The sequence below is a fragment of the Tiliqua scincoides genome, chromosome 4 (genome assembly GCF_035046505.1).
Source record: "Tiliqua scincoides isolate rTilSci1 chromosome 4, rTilSci1.hap2, whole genome shotgun sequence".
Classification (NCBI taxonomy): domain Eukaryota; kingdom Metazoa; phylum Chordata; class Lepidosauria; order Squamata; family Scincidae; genus Tiliqua; species Tiliqua scincoides.
In genome coordinates this window covers 194562392-194580659 of record NC_089824.1, presented here as the reverse complement: position 1 = coordinate 194580659, position 18268 = coordinate 194562392, and the positions used below count along the sequence as shown (strand labels likewise).

Sequence of the window (18268 nt, the reverse complement as noted above, 5' to 3'; positions counted from 1 at the left end):
ATAAATAAATCAGTTGGTAATGTCTCTCTCTTGCAGAGGGTTAACCCTAGATGCTTAAAGTCAGCCTAAATTAAAACATCTTGAAATATTTCTGAAAGATGTTCAGGTGTCTGCTTGGGTGCATACTATTCAGGGGAAGCACATTTAGAGTACAAGGAAAATTACAGGTAGTCCAACCACTGACGGTGTTAATGGAAGAATATGAATAAGCAAGGCACGGTGAGGCTGATTACATCCAGAGCGCAATCATGGAGATTCCACCATGTTGTTTTCACTATTTTGATTTTCCAATGATGAGTGGGAAAATGGTCACATGCCTAATTATATCAGTATAGTCCATTACCATCATTATAGTTTTATTACCTAACACATTGCAATTTCTGTATTCAGAGTGCACAAGGCAATGCATACAAAATAATGTAACTTTGCATTATATTTATGTACCATCATGTGTATCATTTAGGCCAAGTGTGAGCAGGAGGAAGACTGGAATCTACCAGTAGCTTGCAGGATTTGTAATAAACCAGCAAAGGCTTCTGACTCTCAATTATTTAACAATAGCAACAGGAACAAGGTATTTCTCTTTGTCTAAATTAGGTGGTTTGAAGAATACCTCAAATGGAGTAATTGAGATCAGTGGCGTCACTAGGGTTTGTGTCACCCGGTGCGGGATGCCAGTGCGTCACCCCCCATGCAGTGAGTGGGGCCCTAGATGGTGGGCATGGTGATGTACCATCACTCCGCCCCCACTGGTTTTTCGGCTGTACCTTTTGATAGAACATATTCCGCATGAAATTACGCATTGATTGATATATAACATGCTGGTATTCCTCCAAACTGTGATTTTAGTGCTTTTGGTCACTAGTGGTGTCACCACCCCCCAGGGTGTCAACTTACTAATACCCTATTGCAGCAGTTCTCAAACTTTTAGCACTGGGACCCACTTTTTAGAATGACAATCTGTCCAGGACCCACCAGAAGTGATGTCATGGTGGAAGTGACATCATCAGGCAAATTAAAAATTAATAAGTATAAATAAAGTAAAACAAATAATTAAATAAGCAGAAGCCAGCCCTGGTCCACCAAATGAATTTCCTCTCTAGCCTGCCTGCAATAACACTTTCCCCTTCAAAATCAGTAAGGTTTTCAGCCCTACCCAGTGCCCAGTTCAATTTAAGAACTTCTGTTTAAACCAGTTCACTGTCAGGATTCACCTGGCTTTGCAAGTCTCAAAAAGGTTCACCTTATCAGCTGAAGCCTCTGTTTTGATCCTTTTTAGTGGTGGGGGGGGACTGCCTTCTGGAGCATTTGTTGAGCTCCAGTTCCATCAGATCAGGACCATTCTGGTGGCTTCACATTCCCCTTTGCCTGGCCTGACCACAAGCCAAGGCACGTTTGCTTACTTGCGAGTAAATGTGACTGTGAGGCTTAGTTTCTCTTTCCATAGGGCTCAATACATTCATCTGCTTGGAGGGAGGGACTTCCTTCTCAGGTGTTTTGGGGGGCTGCATTCATTGGATCAGGACGATTCTGCTGTCATTGGATTCCTCTGTCTGCCCTTTCCGACAGTCTAAGGCAAATTCACCTACTCGCAAGCAAACGCACAATACAGCTCACTTTCACTTTCCATAGGGCTTCATGCATTTTTGTTCTCCAGTTTTATGGCCATAACTTTTGATAGAAAGGAGATATTTCACTCAGGATTTTTGCATTGCATTCTGCTCAAAATTCCACATCCAACAGTATATAATATGATGGGGTTACTCCTAACCACTGCAATTTTAGCGTGTCATCCCCCCAGTGTGCGTAACCCCTCCTGTGCACGTCACCCAGTGCAGCCCGCACCCTCCTAGCAACACCACTGATTGAGATGTAGATCTGTACAGTACAGTATTTGACTATGCTGCTATCATCTCAGGGCCTGGTCCATAGTGTGCAGTAGATAACTGGCTCCACCCCCAGAGTGCATTTCGCATCTGACTTCACCTACCAGATAAAATTTTGCACCAGGCTTCAGTTGGCGAAGCTTTAGTTAAAAATCCCAACATAAATCCCACAAGCATGATTCAGATGCCAGGCTAAGTCCTTCCTGTTCACTTTAATTTTCAGTTAATGGTGATTAGGATATTTTTCTGGTTGCCACTGGCTTCCTTTGGTATTTCTGAAACACTGTTTTAATTTTCATTCCTTTATTAAACACACTTTAGCCTGTTTTTCTATTTTGGAGAAAAAATTGGCAAACCAGCATACAATAAAAATAATTATACTGTACTGTAGTTCAATATTGGGAACAAGAAAATTAAGTGCAGCAGATTAAAACAGCTTGGAAAATAGCAGATTAGAACAGCAAGGGCAGCCCAATCTGAATGCTGAGTGCTATAGAACGTGGCATATACCTTCAGTTGCTGTTGCAAAATGACAGCTCCACTGACAGCAACACACTCTCACTGTCCTAGCCCCAGCTCTGCTGCAGACGCACCATGGATACCAGTGCGATGCTACACCAAAGATGCTACACCTTCAACGCTGACACAATTCCAGCCAGTGTAAATCCAAAACAGGGTGCAACTGTGCATGGGGCAGGGACGAGTCAACCTATACAATGCCCAAACCTTTGCCAAACAAGGGACAAGCCCCAAACATCAGTGCAATGCTACACCAATGTCAGAGATGCCAAAGAAACAAAACAAAAAACAAACAGCCGAATCCCAAGCTCCTTGGCATCCAGAGGAACAAACGGTGGCAAAATGGCAGCTGCTGTATCCTATAGGCAGCGAGGCAGCTGCTGGAGTCTCCTTGGGAAAAGGAGACTTACCCCGGGTAATGCTGCTGTGCCTCCCCTGGGTCTCCCATGCCTCCCATGGGTCTCCTCGGCTCTGCACCTGCTACTGAGTGGGCACAGGACTGAGGAGACTCATGTAGGGTTCTGCAGCCAGGGAGGGAGCACAGGATACAAAGGCAGCCTCTGCTTCCATCTCCAGCCCCTTCCTGGGCCAATCCTCCCCTCCCCTCCCCCTGCCCGGTCCCACCCCTCTTCCCACCCAAGAAACTTCACTTTCAAGAGATGGCTGCTCCTCAGTGAGGTCTTCATGGTGCTGAGGCCCAGTGCAGAGTGGTGCTGGCCCAGTGCTGGCACTCCTTGTTCTCAGGGTGCCATGAAGTGCTTTATAGCACGTACACGACACCCAGAGGCAGTGATACATATATACTGGAGAGTTTAGGATTGGGTTCAAAATTATAGAAAACATTGGGGAGGGGGTAACACCCAGAAAAATCTCAACTCTTGCCATCCTGGCCACTTTTCGACAGCAGAAAATAGGCATGGGAGTACACTCTGCAGCCAATCACAACGTGCTAATCTCAGTACTCAAGCCTCTGATAGACTAGAACTCAGACAACAGGGTACATTGTTTTGGGCTGTCTCTGTCAAGAGGCTATCCACACTTAGAGCATGCACATGTTGGCCTGTTGCACCCACAGGGAGCACTTTGCACAAACAGGCTGCTGCCCCCACATGTACAGCAAGGAACTTTGTTGACAATGTTGCCTGAGAATGCTAAATGCACTGTATTCTACCCTGGGAAAACTCACACAAGTGAAACTCCACTCCACCACCCCAAAGGGGAAGCAAAGACCACCCACCCCACACAGGTAAGCAACAAAGTGGAGGGAATCCCAAGTTGTAACACTTGATGTTGCTGCATATTTCTCGCATGTCTCTGCTTTCCCCTAAATTAATGGCAAATAGAAATAAACACTGAAATAGTGTGATGTTAGATTTGAAAGCTATATTTCTTCAAATAAACTGCATCAGAATAAAATGTCAAGGCAAGGAGTACTTTGCTAAACACACAGCAAAGCATCAGAGATTTTAATGCAGAAGTGTTTCCTTTTGCATTAGCCAGTTTGTCATTCTGAGTACCATTTTATTAACTTTACAATGATAAAACAGTTCTGACTCAAGGGCAGCCTTATTAAGCATTCCTGAATTCTGTTCTTAATCGCAAGCCCAACTGTGAAGCTTTCATCCTTTACTCTTTGATTTATAAGCAGTAAGTACATGTGCTGTATGTGACGCCGACTCAATCACAACCGTTCTTTGGAAATGTGAAAGCATTAGTAAAAGGTTTTCCCAAGCATCACTTTAGTTGTTAGTAAATTTGGTGCCTCGTGTACAGATGCGCTATGTACCTAAATCAAATGTGCTATGTACCCCCCACTAAAAATTAATGCTTTTGGCAGCAGAGAGTAACACGCAGGTGCCATTTCAACTATGACAGTCAGGTTTGTCCCCTTAGCCCCGAGTATGCTCAAATGCAAAAGAAACAAGCCCAGTTATAGCAATTGAAGGAAACCCTGTGCCCTTCTGTTGCCCATGTACTCTCTGTATACAAAGTTGACAAATACATACCTATGATGTGGGGTGCAACAATAGGAAGGCTCCTTTGCGGTAAAGAATTGGGATAGAATACATTGTTGCTGTCTTGATCATCAGAAAATACTATTCGTGCGTAAACGTGACAGGTATGTCTGGCACTAGATATAAGTCTCAAAGTGTTTAATGCAAGGGGGCAGGGCCTAGGAGAGAGGGGTAAAGGGGGTAAATTGTACCTGGGCCCAGGGTCACAAAGGGGGCCCAGGAGCCAAAGGAGGGGCCCCAGAAAGTTCCTGGGATCTGACGTTTTCCTATCTTCTCACACTTGCTGCCCACACTGAATGCTAGGGACACTACCACAAGCATGTGGCTGCAGCTGCTACAGCTACTGGTAAACCATATATGGGCCAAGGAATGCAGACATGACCCTCCTTAAAAGTGTCAAATCTGGGAGGAAACTGGCCTGCTACAGTAGCTCTTTGGCTTGTGGATCTGCTTGCCATGAAATATAGGAGCTCAGGGACACAGCTGCTAGACTATAGCTGCTGCAGAAGCAAGTTTTGGTGTGCGCAGGATACTTTCCATTCTAGTGTGAGCCTAAATGATGATGCTCATTTTCTGCATGATTTTCTATATTTAAAAGATTGTAGAGAGACTTAGGAGTGTGTTTGGTTTTCTGTATTACTGTATCTAGCTGCCAGTGCATATGGGTGGGTAGACCTGGGCTCCAGACTTTTCCAGCAGTCTCTACCCTCCCTACACCCTGTGTTTTCTTCCTGCTCCCATTCTGCTCGCTCGTCACCACCCTCCCCCAGTTTCACCTTCCCCCTTTGCAAAGGGGCCCAAAAGAAACTTTGTATCCCCTGATAAAATTCCTCTCAGAGGCCCTGCAAGGGTGTTACACATAAGAACCACTCTTTATCTGGTCCCTGTGATAACTGGGCTCTCCCAGCACCATGAGCTGCTCTGAGCCACAAAGTGATGCATCTGCAGAAGCGATGCTGCTGAAAGGGTGGCACTGGGAGAGCTCAACTATCATGTAGGCCACCCTATCAGCAACACCACTTCTGAAACAGCAATTTGCAAAATAATCCCAGTGCTGCCCTCTCAGCAGTGCCACTTCTGCCAAGGCACTGGGTAGGAGAAGGAGGCAATATGGAGAAAGAGGCAGACCAAAAGGGAAAGGGAGCAGCTGCTGAGGTGCTGGGAGATGGCAATTATCTTGTGGGCTGCCCTTTCAGCAGCACTGCTTCTGCTGAGGTGCAAAGTGATACTGTTGAAAGGGCTGCCTGGGTGACATTTGGGTTCTCCCATATTTTGCAAATGTGATCAAGATTTGCTTCTTTTGTCATTTGCAACTAATGAGTTTCTAAGAAAACAGTGCTTATCTCTGGTCATCACCTGCTTGGTGGCGTCGGTTCTGTTTAATGACATCACTTCTGGCCCTCAGCAGGCACCATGATGCACAAAACAGGTTTCACACTCCTGCTTTAATGCACCTCTTGCTGAATCCAAAGCCAGGAAATCAAATGTACATCCAAAGGCACATGCTATCTATCCATTCAGCATTGCATTCAGTAGGATGCACACCAAGACAAACCATATTCAGTTTGGATCCACTTTTCCTGATCCAGCAGTGCATGGATGATGACTCCTTAAACAGAACTGGGAGTAGGAAGACTGGGTAAAATGGTGAAAAGATGGAAGAAATGTCCCTCTTGTTCCCCTGCCCTTCTTATTCCCCATAATTTTTCACACATCCTTAATGTTTAAAATAAAAAGCATGTTCTATTTCTCCCATGCAAAAACTAATCTGGAGCCACTTACATTAGGCCTTTCATAATCAGTACCACAGTCCTTTTGAGAGATGGGTTTTATAACCTGTTCATTTTTATGGTATAACAAGTCACTGTGCTCATTTTTGTGGCTTAAATAAGACAATGCAATTCAAAGTACAAAGTGATGTGGTAAGAAAATGAACTTTTACAGGAACTGCATTTAAGTGTACTACTATGGAGGCTTTTAATGCAAACATTTGGAAAATTGCAAGATTTCAGCTTTCTCCTGCTTTTCTATACATTTTCATTACCCAACTTTAAGCACATAACTTCCTATGTTGAATCATACAGTGGGGTTAATAAAGCCTTAACTCTTTTTAAAAGAAAAAAACCAAGGCCTAGACATCATCACCATCTTGCAGAAATGGACACTGCATCATATATACTTGCTCTGTTCAGTTTTGTATCCAAACTGGATACAAAAATGCAAGGGGGTAAATGCAAGTGCACCAGGTAGTCTTGCATTTGGAGAGCCTCTCCAATTTCAGCACTTGCCTTTGCAGACAATGCTGTACTTGGGAATAAATGCAGTGAATATTTAGCTAGCATGTTTCAATTACCTCTATACCTAGATATAACACCCAAACAGAATTGTTTCATGAAATAATATTTTGTCAGTCTTGAGCTGTTGATGAATTTCCCCTTATTTCCCAAGATCTCATCTCATACGAAATGTCTCCCTATTTGGCTTTTTTATGTAGTTCATGCTTTTATAGACATTGCATATCATTCTGTCTTTTCTTAGAAACAAGAAAGACACACCCCATTTATTCTTTGAGATTCCGCAACCCCTGAATGACTTTTCTAGTTCTAAATGTAACTGTGAAGGAAGTCAGTTTTTCAATGGCATATATACTCGTATTTTCAATCTTTTCTAATGATTAACACCAAATTTGCTTTCCCCTGGAACTGCTGATTGTGCTATTTTCAATATTTTTCCCTACGCTCACTTCTTTCCAATGTACTCCTTCAGCGTGTATGCGGTTTACACTTACATTGAAAACTAGCAGTCTATTAACTAGTGCCCTGCTGGTGCCTGCCATGCAATTTGTAGATTCCTTTGAAGTTTTCAGGCTGCTCAGCTTAATCTCAATTTATATGGCTTAATCCATACATCTGGCTTTATCCCAAAATCCAAGTAATTTTTTGAACAAAGAAATAATCACTGACCCCCACAGCTTGTCCACTCTCAAACTGGACACACGCACTTGCTTCCTTCCATTGTGAAAAAGGCCCCATTTCTTTCCTCAGATGTAAATAATTATAGGATTTCCACTTAGCTTGAGTACAAAGTTTCATTAAAAACCTTTCACAAAGAACTTTCACCAGAGGATGCCCTGGATTGAGCCAAATGGAGAAGGACATGCCGAAAAGCAGATCCCACCATAGCACAGGAACGCCAGGAAGAGACAAAACTTGGTTGAGATGTATTTGGAAGTACAGGTGGGTCCTCAGTATGTGGGAGATCCATTCAGATCCCCTGCGGATACTGAAAATCACTGATAAGTGAATCCCCGATTTGACACCTTATGCCCTCTGAAGGGGACCTGAACGCAGCTCCAGAGGGCATTCTGAAGCCCACAGAAGCAGTGCATGTCTGCCTTCTGGCTCTAGGGCAGGGGTCTCCAAATCACAGCCCAGGGACCAGATGTGACCCACAGCAAGCCTCTTTCCAGCCCGCAACCAACCTGTTGTCCCCTGAAAGTCTCTTCCCACTCAACAGAACATGACCAGAACTGTGCTCTGATTGTGTCTGGAGGGTCTTCTGAGGGCCAGAGAGGTTGAATAAATGAGCCCATTCATTCACTCATCTAAGTTCTAAGTGAAAATGACACTTCTGGGTTCCCAAGGGAAACTGCAAGTGATGCTTTAATGCTCTCTTTTAAGGCAGGGGTGTTCAAATATTTTGGCAGGAGGGCCACATCATCTCTCTGACAGTTGGGGGCCGGAAAAAATGAATTTACATTTCAAATTTGAATAAATTTACATAAATGAATATATTAGAGATGGAACTTATATGAATAAATGAAGGTCTTGCAATAGCTCAAGCCCTATAAAAGGCCTTGCACAAAGCAAGATGCTCGTACTTCACTGCCGCTGATGTATCACAGATATGAAACAGCAAGTAGTGGAGGGTGCCCTCGTCCCATAGCTCACGAGAGGTTGAACAGTTGGCCGACACACTGAGAGCAGTTGCATCAGGCCAGCGCAGGCACCAACAAAACTCCAAAGGGCCAGAGGCTCCCTCCCCCAGAGGGAGACTGGGGGCTCCCTGAGGGCCAGATTGGGAGTGCTCAAGGGCTGCAAGTGGCCCAAGGGCCGGGGTTTGGGCATCCCTGTTTTAAGCTATTCTGAGGGTTTTACAGTTCCAGTCACCTTTGGAGGGGCCAGAGTCTGACTCAAGGCAAGGTTTGGGGAACTCACATTGAGTCAGATCTACAGATACAGGATCCATGGATATGGAGGCGCCAGCTACACCATCAACTGGATAACCCTACTCTACTCATTTGTTGACACTAAAAAAAATGTTAAAGTAGGTAAGGGTCTCTTTAGCAGAAAATCAGGTTGACTTTTGTACAGGACTCATTCTTCCAGATATTTAACTATTCTACCTATAATAATGCTTTCTACCAATTTTTCAAAGGCTGCCATTACAGGGACAAGTCTGTAATGAGTCCCATTTTTTTTAAATTGTTACATTAGCTACCTTCCTATAGAGAAATTATAATCTGAGTTGAGGTCAACAAAAACAAAGAACACTTTTCTTATATTAACATTAAGTTAGTATCTAATTTCTATTGTGACATATTCAGACTGGGTTCCATATTTGAAAATTGAATAATGTTAAACCTTTTTGGTGGCTGAGGATTGGATATCCACTTCCTAAAAATGTAGCACTGAATACAGTACCCAAAACTGAGTAAGAAGCAGCATGGGTTGCTCACTGTAAAATCAGATTTACATACTTGCTTTCAAAGGGATGATAGTAAGTCTTGTCTATTGAGTTTCTACTGAAATCTGCAGGACGTGTAAATGAAGGACAGATAGGCAAATGGACTACCTGAGTTGGACACTAAGGAAACAAAGGAAGTATTTTTTAATCACCCAGAATGGAGCTTATGACATGGTCCACCAAATATGTTAGATTACAGCATAAGTGCCATTGCTGAGGACAATAGCTCCATAAACAAATGAATATAAAGTTAATTTCCAGACCAGACCTGTATGTAAGTAACATGCTTTACAAACTATCTTGGTGTGTTTTACTCTACTTGTTAATTATGTACTTTCCACATTGGAATTTTTTGTTTGGCACATTTTCTGAACAGATCAAGAAAACTCAAAATACCACTAAAGGATCAATTTCCTTCTTGACCATAATTAGTTTTATGAGACTGCAACAGACAATGCCTCTCCCTTAGTACGGTCTGTCAGCATGCCAACTCTTCCACAGGCTTTGCTCATGTCAGAGACAATGTTCCCATTCATTCTTATGTACTTGAAAGAAAAAAGGTTTGCTACACCATGAGTTTGCTAAACAGCTTCAAAAAGATACATGATGCAAACTGCAAAGATTTTGATACAGTAAGAAGTCACACTTTGCCTCAATAGATGTGAGAACATAAAAACATAAGAACAGCGCCACTGGATCAGGCCATAGGCCCATCTAGTCCAGCTTCCTGTATCTCACAGCAGCCCACCAAATGCCCCAGGGAGCACACCAGATAACAAGAGACCTGCATCCTGGTACCCTCCCTTGCATCTGGCATTCTGACGTAGCCCATTTCTAAAATCAGGAGATTGCACATACACATCATGGCTTGTAACCCGTAATGGATTTTTCCTTCACAAACTTGTCCTTTTAAAGGCGCCCCTTTTAAAGGCGTCCAGGCCAGATGCCATCACCACATCCTGTGGCAAGGAGTTCCACAGACCGACCACACGTTGAGTAAAGAAATATTTTCTTTTGTCTGTCAGATGGTTATATAAGTATGAAATTAAGATAACAGACAACCCAACTTTAAATACAGGGATCTCTCATATCCGTGGGGATTCTGTTCAACTCCTCACAGGTAGATACTGCAGCTATGGGGGAACCCCATATAAACAGCAGCCCCCTGCACCTCCTTGTGCCCATTACCTTTGTTTTTTTGTTAGCAGTGCTTGAAGCATGGGCATTTCTTGCTTAAAAAAAGGAACATTCTAGCTTAACTGAAGAAACTGAAAAAGGCTGGTAGCCTGCAGGGACAAAATGCTCCTTTGTTAAGCAAGAAATGCCCATGCTTCAATCACTACCAACAAAGGTACTGTAATGGGCAGTGGGGCCTTTCTTGGTCATTGGATTGCTCCTTTGACTTTATTAGCTGTACAGATCATGACTCATTAGCTGTACAGGAGAATTATATATTACTAGCAGAAACCAGAAACTATTTCTAGGCTAAGGATACCAGTAAGGTCTTTTATTCTGCTTTGCTGCAGTAGCCAAACTTACTATCTGCATAGTGGTAGCTACAGGAGATTAATAAGAGTATGCTACTGATGTATTTACCAAAAAATGATAACTTTTTGATGTACCAATAGAGATGAAAATGCACAGGGAACACTATTTCAATAATTGCAGCTAAATCTTGTGTCATTAATATCAGATGTAATACACTAATGTTACTCAGGACATGTCCAGTTTGATACTTTTGTTACCATAGCCAAGATAAGTCAAATCTGATAGGACCTAATAAACAATGAATATATACTACTATGCAAACATTAGTCACTTATTTAATTCTACACAAATCAAACTACACATTGAATAATGATTACAAGTCTGTTCTAATGTTTTGCTACTGTAGCTAGATCAATTTCTAAGAAGGAGGGATTTTGGAATTGGATTCTACTCCACTTGCATGAATTCAACTGATAGACCTGGTTTTAGACACATTGTTACAAACAGAACTAAAGCTCTGTTTTAACATCAATTTTTAGGGCAAGTAACGTTAATTAAGTAGTCAATATAGTCATTAAGAGGATAACAAAATGTGCTACTAAAGAATCTGGAAACCAGAGATTACAATGGAACCTCAACTTTTGTTGAAAGGAGTCACCACTTTGTGTTTAAGCTTTATTATCTCATTAGGCAAAACTGCATCATGCAAGTGTAGAGACGACCATTTTTTATTAGGCTGTCAATATTATCTCAAGTCAGTGAGAAAGGGTCAGAGACATTACCTTGGGCAAGTTAAGCTACAGCATAGGTGAAGTGTTTGAATTCAAACTCAATGCTGGCCCAGATTCTGCTCAGTTTTACAAGCATCTCTAACCTGTTCAGTAAGGTTCTCATGCACTTTTAGAAGCAAGCCATACCCCAGTAAACAAATTTCCATAATCATTAACGGAAAACTTAGGAAGTATTACCTTTTTTCAAAAACCCTCTATACTCAACGTTTATATAAAATCTATTTTCCTTCTCATAGCAGATTTCTGCTGAGATACAATAAAAAAAATCAAAGGTTTGCCCTAATTTCTACACAAAGAAGATTCCTTCCTGCTTTCTCATTTTTCCTACAACTTCATTTTAGGAAGTTTTAGATAATTCAAACCTTTGCCTCATTACTTAGTTTTCAAGCCATTTCTTTCTGCAAGCAAAAAGACCAACTTCTCCAATACTAAATGTAAAAAAAGGACTTCTGGTCTGGCATAAGTGTTCCATAATCATGTGAAAAGGGGGAGGAGAGTTCTAGTCTTAATCCTGTGAACTGGATCTTGACCGTGAACGTGATTTTGAATGAGATCGTGAACGGGACCGTGATGCAGCTCTTTTGGGTGGGGACTCTGATCGAGCCTTTGCAGGTTGGTGCTGTGAAGGTGAATTGGAGCGAGACCTGCTCCTTGATCTGGATTTAGATTTTGCTTCTCCTTTGCCATTTTCTTTGGGTGATCGAGACACAGACCTAGATCTACTGCGAGACTTCTCAGACTTTTCCTTTGATCTGCTGCGGGATCGTGAGCCTCTGTCAGATTTCAGCTTAGACTTGCTCTTTGATCTAGACTTTCTACTTTTAGATCGGGAACGTGAACGATCTTTGCTGCGAGACCTAGATTTAGTGCTTTTTCAAAGAAAAAAAATTGTATTACTTCAAGTATACACACGAAAGCAGTAATTAAAAAGTCTACTAGTTTAGAGGTTGCTGTTGAATACTTGTACATATTGTACACTTTGGGAGTAGTAAGGGTGTGTTCTGCCCAAAGTTGAATACATAACTAGCAATAAGTCATTTGTAGAAAAAACTAAAGTTCTTACCGTGATCGGCTTTTTGAAGCGCTACGGGATCTACTGCGGCTGCTCCTACGACTTCTGCTACGTGACCTCCTTCTAGAACGTGATCTGAAAAGAAAACAGGCATATCCCAAGTCACCATTACATAAGCCATTTTGCACAGAACAGTGCTTAGTTTTTCCTTTCTGAAAAACTGACACCACAAAAGCTATTTCCAAAAAGTATAACAAACAGTCAGAATAATCATCATTTGAAAATACTGCGACTTGTTACATAATTTCTGGACTGCTTGTCAGTTATGTTCTTCTATATATATCTGAAGTTAATGAACCAGAGCAGATGTTTCTGCAGTTAGCTAACCTCTTAACTAGCTCATGCAGCTAGGCTACTTGTACAAGCATTGTAACATCTGAAGTAAATCTTAAGTACTCATACACAAGACTATAGCAACTGTTTCCACTAAGAAAAATCCAAAAGATGCACTTCTGTCTAGTCAGAGAAAACTGCTGCAGGCTACAAACCTTACACATTGATAAGATTCAAATTCACCCTGCAATTCAAACCTTATGCACAGGAAAAGGGGAAGTATTTCAAAAATTAACATCAGTACTGACTCTCAGTGAAGAACTTTCAATATCACCTTGATCTACTGCCAGAATAAGATCGTCTATGGCTTGATCTTGGCTTGTCTTCAACCAGTCGAATCTTTCTTCCATTTATCTCTGTACCATCTAATTTGTCCAGAGCACGCTTCATGTCAGAGTAAGAACGGAATTCAATTACTCCTTCATTTGTGCGTTCTTTGTGAGCATCCGCATAGGTAACTTCACCAGCTTGCCTCATGAAATCCTTCAAGAGTAAACAAAATGATTACTCTTGTTTTGCAAATGTAAGTATAGCACTATAACAATTTAAGACAATCAATAGGTATGAACTCGGCAATCTTTCAAGGCAAGCCATTTCTTCCCAACACTGTACGTACGCAGCAGGGACTAAATGTGTATACCTGTGGGCCGGGCAAAAATGGGTTAAGCAATAGCCTTCAAACCTAACAAGACACAAAGAAAAGCATTCAAACTTTTGAAAAGATTTTATATCAACCTACTTTCAAATCTTGCCAACTACAACGACTGGAAAGATTTTCAACAATTAATCTGTATTCTGTACGAACAGGTGGTCCATATTTATCTCTTCCTGATGCTCTGCGACTGCTATACCCTCCACCTTCATTACACAAACATACAAAGTTAGATGACCATGCATAAAAGCAAACAACATTTTAAACACAAATCGTATTTACAGGAGTAGGACTTTATCTTTCTAATCCTGCAACAAAATTTTCAGTTCGCCACAATGTATATATTAAGGGCAAATCAAAGACTAAAATCCTACAAGATTGTGCTCCTCAACTGTTAGACAGTGACTGCTCCTTTAACAGATTTACCTTGCTAAGTTTTATTTTACAGAACATTGTAAAATATAAAACTTAACTGATTACATGCATTTCTACATTTTACAAAAACGTTTACTAGTTTACACTAAGTACTTACATCACAGTATGAGGTATTTGGTGGTGGTTTGGCCACAACACACGCAAGGTAACAGTCACCTAGTTCAGTTTAACCAGTTTTGTCTAACCCTTGGAATCCTCACCATCACCCTGCGTCTAATGGCAAAAGGCTGCTGTCGTCATGGCTTCCGGTAAGGTCAGCCAAAGGGTCATAGGGCAAGGGTCACACAATGTATGGAAAAGCCATGGCCAATCAGGAAAGGCAGTCATCTTAGCCTCAGTGGACACAGCCTCAGCCCCACTGGTCACTTTTAAATTGAAACATCAAGGACTTGTTAAAAAGTTTGAATTGAACATGCAACAAATTTAACAACATAACATATACATTTGCAAAAAACCCCACTCCCACCAGTAACAAGCCATTAAAAGAGAAGTCTACCTTACTGCTCTTAACCATAATATAAAATTCAACTGTGCTTGATGCATCCCAAATTCTTTCCCGAAAAGGGAAATGTTCTGAATCAGCATCCAAATATTTCTTATTTCCCATTTAATATAACAGAGTTCTACAAGAATTACTCCTCCCCCAAAAGCATACAGTTATTAACAGATATTAATGTTTGAGAATATGAAGTCAAGTACTTCTAAAAATAACACTCATTTAAAGACAGCTGTGTCTGCCTGTTTTAATCAGCAGCTTAAATCTTTTCTCCCATTTGTTTTTGATAAGTTATGCCAGATGTGTTTTTAATTAAGAGCAGTGAGTTATTCAAATAAGCCCATCCCAGGAATGGCTCCCAACTCTCCACCCCCTGCTCCCCCCACAAGACTTCTGTGTGCTAGTCACATTAAGAAAACCAGGCCCAAAGAAAATCTTTCCAGCTTAAGGGTAAGCTTACATCCCTTTCAAGCTGGAGACTCCCAACATCTGAACACCCAAACCCCAGCAACCTCTCAAAATCGCTAATCCATTTACAGACCCTGCCCCATTACCCCTCACCAACCCCCTCTTCCACCTTAGACCAGGACAACTAACCCCCTATTCCTCCCCTCCCACTGCCATAACCCCCTCCTTCTTCCACCTTTGCTATCCTCCCTCACGACTCCTGCACCAACTCCCCCGCGCGCCTCACGGCAGGCCGCGGTGGAGCAACACTCACTGCGGCTGCTGAAGCTGTAGCCATCTCTGTCCCGGCGGGGGCCGCGGGCATGCTCCACAATCACCCGCTCCCCGCACAGGTCCTTGCCGTTCAGCTCGTAAACGGCATCCTCTGCATCGCGGGAGTCCTCGAATTCCACAAACCCATATCTGGAAGAAGGCAGGCAGGCAGAGAAAAAGAGTGTGAACTTAAGAGGAACAGAGGAGAAGGACAGAAGAAAGCTGCCTGGGACCAAAGAAAGTCCACATGTAGACACACAAGAAGCATTCCTCAGACTTCAGAACACCAGAACCAGGGGACATCCACTAAAATTGAGTGTTGGGAGAGTTAGAACAGAAAAACTGAAACTGCAGCAAACTTCCGGAACTTGGTGAATGCATAGATCATCATGTTGAATTTTAAAACTGGTATAAAGATTACCAAGGTTAATTGCCAAAGTATGTTACTGTATCTCAGTGGTTCCCAAACTGGTGGGTCATGGCCCACCAGTTCACGTAAAGGTTCCCCCGTCCCTTAAAGGGGCAGGGAAAGGGGAGAGGTAGGGAAGTGATCCCCAGGATCGCATCCCTATGGGAGGGGGGTGCTTTCCACTTACTTTATGTAGGTAGGGCTGCTGGAGGTGTGGGGAGCCCTGCGCAGCGCTCCCCGAGGCTTGGAATCACCAGTAAAAGTGGGCGCAATGCAGGAGGTGCTTCGCGCCTGCCTTTATTGACAATTCCAAGCCTTGGGAAGTGCTGTGGAGGGCTGCTCAGGGCTCCCCCACACCTTCTGCAGCCCTACCTAAGTAAGTGGAAAGCACCCCCCCCAGTGAAGCAATCCTGGGGATTGTGACGCTGCCCTAGCCCCTCTCCCACAATGACTCACTAAGGGAGTAAAGCTACCTCAAAGTTTGAGAAACACTGCTGCATCTTAATTACTGTATCTTGGTTCTCTGATGCTTCAGTGTGTTCTGTGAAACACAGCACCCTGTGGTTGCTGCTCTCCCCTCCCATCATCCAGCAGGCATCCTCATGGCTCCTTCATGTGTGGCATCCACTAAAACTGAATGTTGGGAGAGACGGAAGAAAATTTTCCTTTACCCAGCATGTAATTAGCCTGTGGAACTCCTTGCCACAAGATGTGGTGATGGCATCTGGCCTGGATGCCTTTAAAAGAGGACTGGACAGATTTCTGGAAGAAATGTCCATCAGAGGTTATAAGTCATGATATGTATGTGCAACCTCCTGGTTTTAGAAGCAGGCTGGAATGCCAGATGCAAGAAGCTGGACTAGATGGGCCTTTGGCCTGATCCAGCAGGGCTCTTCTTATGCTCTTCCCCCTTCATGGCTGCAGAAGTGCAGTGGCAGATTCCAGATGCCACTCACGAATATGGTGTCTGTGGAACTCCTTGCCACTGTATGTGGGAGGCTACCTCAGGCTGCCAGGTGCAGGGGAGTGGCACCAGGATGCAAGCCTCTTGGGTGCTCCCTGAGGCATCTGGTGGGTCACTGTGAGATGCAAGAGACTGGATTAGATGGGCCTCTGGCCTGATCCAGGGGGCTCTTCTGTCCTTATTCCCTGCCTCCAGCACCCACGACTGCTGAGTCTGAAGGAGAGGAAAGCGGAGGGGTGGCTGGTGGTCGCCGGGAGGCCAACCTCTCCCTGCGCCGAAACACAATAGGAGCGAGCATGGCCGCCATTTTGAGCACGGTGCCACGCGGCACGAGGGATGCGCTGGCTGACAGGTCAACCGTCGCTCGAAGCCGGTTATAACGGTTGGCCTCTCTGCCCCTCCCGCCGCGCGCGCCGCAGGTCCCCCCCCAACTTGGGAGCCTTCAAGCTACGCGCGCGAGCAACCGTTTTCCCATCACGATTCCCGCGCGCGCCGCCTCATGACCCTCCCTCGCTCGCACACGCGCGCGCCGTACCCCCACCCGAGCGCCTTCAAGCTGCGCGCGCCGCCCCCGACTTGAGAGCTTTCAAGCTGCGCGCGCCAGTGGAGGCCCTTCACGCCTCCTCCTTGCGCGCGCCCCGCCTCGCGCCCCGCCTCACGCCCCCCGCGTGCCTTCAAGCTGCGCGCGCAACTGTCATCCCCTCACGCCTCCTCCTCGCGCGCGCCCCGCCTCACGCCCCCCCACCTGAGCGCCTTCAAGCTGCGCGCGCGCGCTCACTCGCTCACCCGTTTTTTAAGTCAACTTCGAGCAGGCGGCCATAGCCGCTGAAGAAGCGCTGGAGGTCCTTCTCCCGGACGTGGTAGCTTAAGCGGCCAATATAGACGCGCGGCATCTTCCGCGACCTGGAAAAGGAAAGAGGAAGAGAAGGGGGGGAGGGAGAGGGAGACCTAAGACCCAAAGGGGCAGCTGAGGGGGGGAAAAGGGAACGACAAACCACACCAGACCGCTCACGGGCTGCGGCCTGCTCCGCAGCACAATGGCGCCCGACCCCCGCGCAGGCTTTTATAGCGGGGGGCGGGGCCAGAACGTTCCGCCTCCGCGACCCCGTTTGGCTTGTCGCGACGTCACAAGGGAGTCGGGGGCGTGGTCTAAAAGAACACGTGGGAGGGGGAGACACGCAAAGTTCTGCGCACGCTCTTGTGCCGAGCACGGCTCTGTGTGTGTCTCGGACCGGGCGGAGGAGTCATGCTGTGGAGCACGTGACGGAGGAGAGGCGAGTTCGCACTGTGCATGCGCGAACAGCCCCACTGGATCAGCCATAGGCCCATCGAGTCCACCTTCCTGTATCTCACAGCGGCCCACCAAATGCCCCAGGGAGCACACCAGATAACAAGAGAACTCATCCTGGTGCCCTCCCTTGCATCTGGCATAGCCCATTGCTAAAATCAGGAGGTTGCACATGCACATCATGGCTTGTAACCCGTAATGGATTTTTCCTTCACAAACTCGTCCAATCCCCATTTAAAGGCGTCCAGGCCAGTCACCATCACCACATTCTGTGGCAAGGAGTTCCACAGACCGACCACACGCTGAGTAAAGAAATATTTTCTTTTGTCTGTTCTAACTCTCCCAACACTCAATTTTAGTGGATGTCCCCTGATTCTGGTGTTATGTGAGAGTGTAAAGAGCATCTCTATCCACTCTGTCCATCCCCTGCATAATTTTGTATGTCTCAATCATG

At 44.5% G+C, this 18268-nt stretch overlaps 1 protein-coding gene across 1 annotated transcript; it reads right to left on the bottom strand.

Annotated features, from left to right (window-relative positions):
* Positions 1 to 6372: 6372 nt before the first annotated feature.
* SRSF6 (serine and arginine rich splicing factor 6) lies at positions 6373 to 17598 on the bottom strand. Its single transcript, XM_066623466.1, has 6 exons — positions 17313 to 17598; positions 15155 to 15303; positions 13590 to 13708; positions 13125 to 13333; positions 12509 to 12592; positions 6373 to 12314 (listed from the first exon to the last, which is right to left on the bottom strand). Exons 1-6 carry the CDS (start codon positions 17417 to 17419, stop codon positions 11951 to 11953), a joined length of 1032 nt encoding a protein of 343 aa, XP_066479563.1. The 5' UTR covers positions 17420 to 17598; the 3' UTR covers positions 6373 to 11950.
* Between the last annotated feature and the right edge of the window lie 670 nt (positions 17599 to 18268).